General features: G+C 40.9%; 1 protein-coding gene across 1 annotated transcript; it reads left to right on the forward strand.

The window, feature by feature from the left end:
* Positions 1-751: 751 nt before the first annotated feature.
* On the forward strand, positions 752-3,612 carry LOC116214912 (protein STRICTOSIDINE SYNTHASE-LIKE 13). Its single transcript, XM_031550410.1, has 4 exons — positions 752-2,041; positions 2,197-2,484; positions 2,615-2,782; positions 3,063-3,612. Exons 1-4 carry the CDS (start codon positions 1,668-1,670, stop codon positions 3,460-3,462), a joined length of 1,230 nt encoding a protein of 409 aa, XP_031406270.1. The 5' UTR covers positions 752-1,667; the 3' UTR covers positions 3,463-3,612.
* Positions 3,613-3,982: the final 370 nt, after the last annotated feature.

Consider the following 3,982-nt stretch of genomic DNA (forward strand, 5'->3'; position numbering starts at 1 on the left):
CTGTAAAATGGGTTGCCTAATTAATAATCTTGTTACCTGTCAACAATCTTGTTGCCTGTCAACAATCTCGTTGCAGTCTAATAAATTTAAATTGTCCACTAAATTTGCATCCCACCGTACTGTGTTCGTCAGCTTTCGATCTATGTCCAACCACACAATAAAAGCAACCACCAATGGCCGTCATTAGCACGTCGGAGCATGGCCAAACATGAATCGCTGATGAAATTCTACATAAGATGATTACATTCCTTCATTTGATTAACTGAATTATCTATTATTTCTCCCTAATGAAAACCTAAAACAGCCGTTTTATTCTCCAGCGATGACTGATTGCCATGGCCAATCATGGTGTTTCATTACAATGACTAGAGGTTTAAATCGAGTGGTCGAACTGGGCCGATATTATAGAACCAATTTAGTTGTCACCAGCCTCGTATCAAACCGGTTGGTTGTTAATCAAACTAATTGTCCATCGGGATGGGTTTTAATTGTTCAGGGCATGAACTGTTAATAGGGTCATGTTTTAATTGACACATGGCGATGTCTTCATGTGACACATCATCAATCCAACATATTTGCTTGTTTTATAATGTGACTTGATAATATTATAATGCAATTAAAACGTATGTGAATTAAAATGTAACTTTTAATATTTGAAGGATTTATATAAAATACAGAACTAAGCGTCCCACCGTAGGTACACTTTTTTGCGTCGTGCTATTTTCTATGCTCCTGCATGCAGCCACTTCTACTCCAAGTTCTTCAACCAATCAGTGTAAAGCAGAGTATCTACGAATCTTCCTTTACTGTGTAAGTTTCTTTTTCAAATGAGGAGTTTATTCTACTTGGATCTATGAACATCTCAAAAGCTCATGGATCTAGGTAAATCTATGTATAAGTATATGTGTGGATATCTTCACCAAGGACTACGCGCTATCTTCACCCAACTACATGTAAGATTGCCCATATATATATAATTTTGATCTGAAAATTGAAAATGCACCAAAACTTACATTTTTCTTTTAACGAAACAACAAAAAGTTGGCAGTACATAAACCATGACTAACAGTAGACAACCTACTCCGTCCACGAAATACTTCACAAACAATGCATGCTAGCAACCTAGCCAACTATGAACGCATGAACAGATCCCACACCCATCTGCAACCAAACGATAAAATCTCTCCCTATGTCCTACTAGGATCCGTGTTTAGGTATTCCCTTGGTGCAAAATAGTTCCTAAACCAGAAATGTTTATACATGCACAAAATGCAGTCGATGGAATAATTATACCTATAGCATGCATATATATGTACCTTTGGATTTTGCCCAGTTGGCCAGGTCTTTCTATGAAATAAAAGATCATAAGCATATAGTTTGGTTAGATAATCTTAGGTTTGATTAAGAGGCCTGTAGTTGATTGGCACAATTGGCATGCATCCATGCTAACTCCTACGATCTTTAAATAGTCATTTGTTCGTCCCTTTGATTTGAAGATCATATTTCTTGGCTAGTAAGTAGTTCACGGCATAGCAGAGCCGATCTTACGTCAAAGGATCATATAATCGCTCTTGCTGCATCGACTATTGGTTAACCATAACATCAAACACTTCACTATTTCCGACGCAAAATTTTAGTGTGAGCCAAAATTCCCCTAGAGTTGTTCAATGGAGAAGAAGTGGGCACAACTCAGGGATGAGAGTTATTTCCATTCTTTCTTCTTGCTCGTACTGGCTGTAGCCTTAGGGTTTTGGATGATGGACCCTTTTGAGATCAGTACAATGGGTGGTCGTCAATTTAAGCCCGTCAAGCACAGCATTGCGCCCTACTGGAAGGTCATGGAGAGCTGGCCCAGGGATAACCTGAGCCGGTTAGGGCTGCAAGGGAGTCTAGAGTTCGAGGACGAGGTCTTTGGCCCAGAGTCCTTGGAGTTTGATGGCTTAGGCCGTGGTCCGTACACTGGTTTAGCAGATGGCCGCATCGTCAGATGGATGGGCGAAGGCATAGGATGGGAAACGTTTGCAGTTGTCGCGGCAACTTGGTAAGTCAGATTACTACCACACGATGACAACGGGAAAGTGATATCACGTGAGAGTAGATTTATCACATGCCAATTCAAACGAAACACATTACATTCAACATGATAGATCCTTAAACACTTTACACATGAATATTTTGTGAATAATGGAATATTAGGTCGGAGAAGGTGTGTGCAAAGGGAGTGCACTCAACGACAGCAAAGCAATGGAAGGTGGAGAAGCGGTGTGGGCGACCACTTGGCCTAAGATTCAACCATGAGACCGGAGATCTGTACATCGCCGACGCATACTATGGCCTGATGGTGGTCGGCTCGCAGGGAGGGCTTGCCACCCCATTGGCAACCCATGACGTTGATGGAAGCCCAATTCTCTTTGCCAACGATCTTGATATCCACTCCAATGGATCTATCTTCTTCACCGACACAAGCAAGAGATACGATAGAGTGTAAGTGAGTTTCCCTTAGGCATAATATACTTAGGCTATATTGTACAAGTATACAATCTAACAGATTATATAAACCTTAATTTGGCTCAACGTTATATATTGATATTGATTGATTAACTGAGAAATACAGGGATCATTTCTATATATTGCTGGAAGGAGAAGCCACAGGGAGGCTCCTCCGATACGACCCGACCACCAGATCAACTCATGTTGTTTTGGAAGGTTTGGCCTTCCCCAATGGTGTTCAGTTATCAAATGATCAAACTTTCCTCCTCTTCACTGAGACCACCAACTGCAGGTAATTCTATTTGTTGCACAAATCTCATTATTTGTAATTCGATGTTCGAAATTAGTCAACTGTCGAAAACTGGATTGATTTTTAATTTGACTTTTTAGCGTGAATTGTGATTTGTCTTATAGTGAGACCCTATGATTTCCTAAGCATCTTCAAATTTCCACAAAAAGTATATGAACATTACTTCCTCCAATGAAAGACGGGATCGAGATGGCTATTCCATCTAAAAATTGATTTACTAACCTAATGCTGTCTCTGATAGAAAAAGTTAATATTCCCTCAGGTTAATGAAGTACTGGCTGGAGGGTCCAAAGAAGGGGCAGGTGGAGGTTGTGGCTGATCTTCCAGGCTACCCAGACAACGTGAGGCGAAATGGCAGGGGCCAATTCTGGGTGGCAATAGACTGCTGCCGGACACCGGCGCAGGAGGTCCTGTCCCACAATCCCTGGATGAGGCGCATCTACTTCAGACTCCCCATCCGGATGGGTTTCCTGGCCAGGCTCATGGGCATGAGAATGTACACGGTCATTGGCTTGTTCAACGAAGACGGAGAGATCATGGAGGTGCTCGAGGACAGAGATGGAGTCGTGATGAAGCTTGTGAGTGAGGTCAGGGAATTCAACGGGAAGCTATGGATTGGGACTGTGGCTCATAATCATATTGCCACTATGCCCTACCCTTAAATGAGGGATTGGTTTTTAAAGTTTCTTTGTACTAGCTAATTAGTATTTGTCATACAAGTCAAATCTAATGCAATGTTTGGATGCACTTCTTGTGAAGAACCTTAGGTGGATCGGGTCAGATGAATAGAACACGAAGACGTTCTTGGCATATCTTTAATTGTTTTGGGAATTCGATCTATTATGATAGAAGAAAAGGAGAACAATGAAGTCATAGATGATCAATTTTGGTTTAGACCATCTTTGTTACGTTTTCTTGGTCCTTATTGATCCAATCTGCCTGTTGTGTGTTTTGCAAAATTTCTACCATGCCCCTGCAGGTAAATTTTCGATCATGTCAAACATCCTGAGCCGCAGTGAGTATTGGATGCTTTTAATTAAAAATTCTTATCCTTCTGATCTGAATTGCCTTAAGGCCGAAACTAATTTCCTGTTAGTGGATAAACTTTATTAGCCAACAAGAAGGTGTAGCGCATTTGTTGACAAATTAAATTATCAATGAGAACTTGATCTGTAGTGTACC

The sequence above is a fragment of the Punica granatum genome, chromosome 7 (assembly GCF_007655135.1).
Source record: "Punica granatum isolate Tunisia-2019 chromosome 7, ASM765513v2, whole genome shotgun sequence".
NCBI lineage: Eukaryota > Viridiplantae > Streptophyta > Magnoliopsida > Myrtales > Lythraceae > Punica > Punica granatum.

Bases quoted from the DNA above. Each gene is read 5' to 3' on its own strand.
- LOC116214912 (XM_031550410.1), top strand. From the start codon at position 1,668: ATGGAGAAGAAGTGGGCACAACTCAGGGATGAGAGTTATTTCCATTCT. The intron at 2,042-2,196 runs GTAAGTCAGATT...ATGGAATATTAG, and splicing joins GCAGTTGTCGCGGCAACTTG to GTCGGAGAAGGTGTGTGCAA. The intron at 2,485-2,614 runs GTAAGTGAGTTT...TGAGAAATACAG, and splicing joins AGCAAGAGATACGATAGAGT to GGATCATTTCTATATATTGC.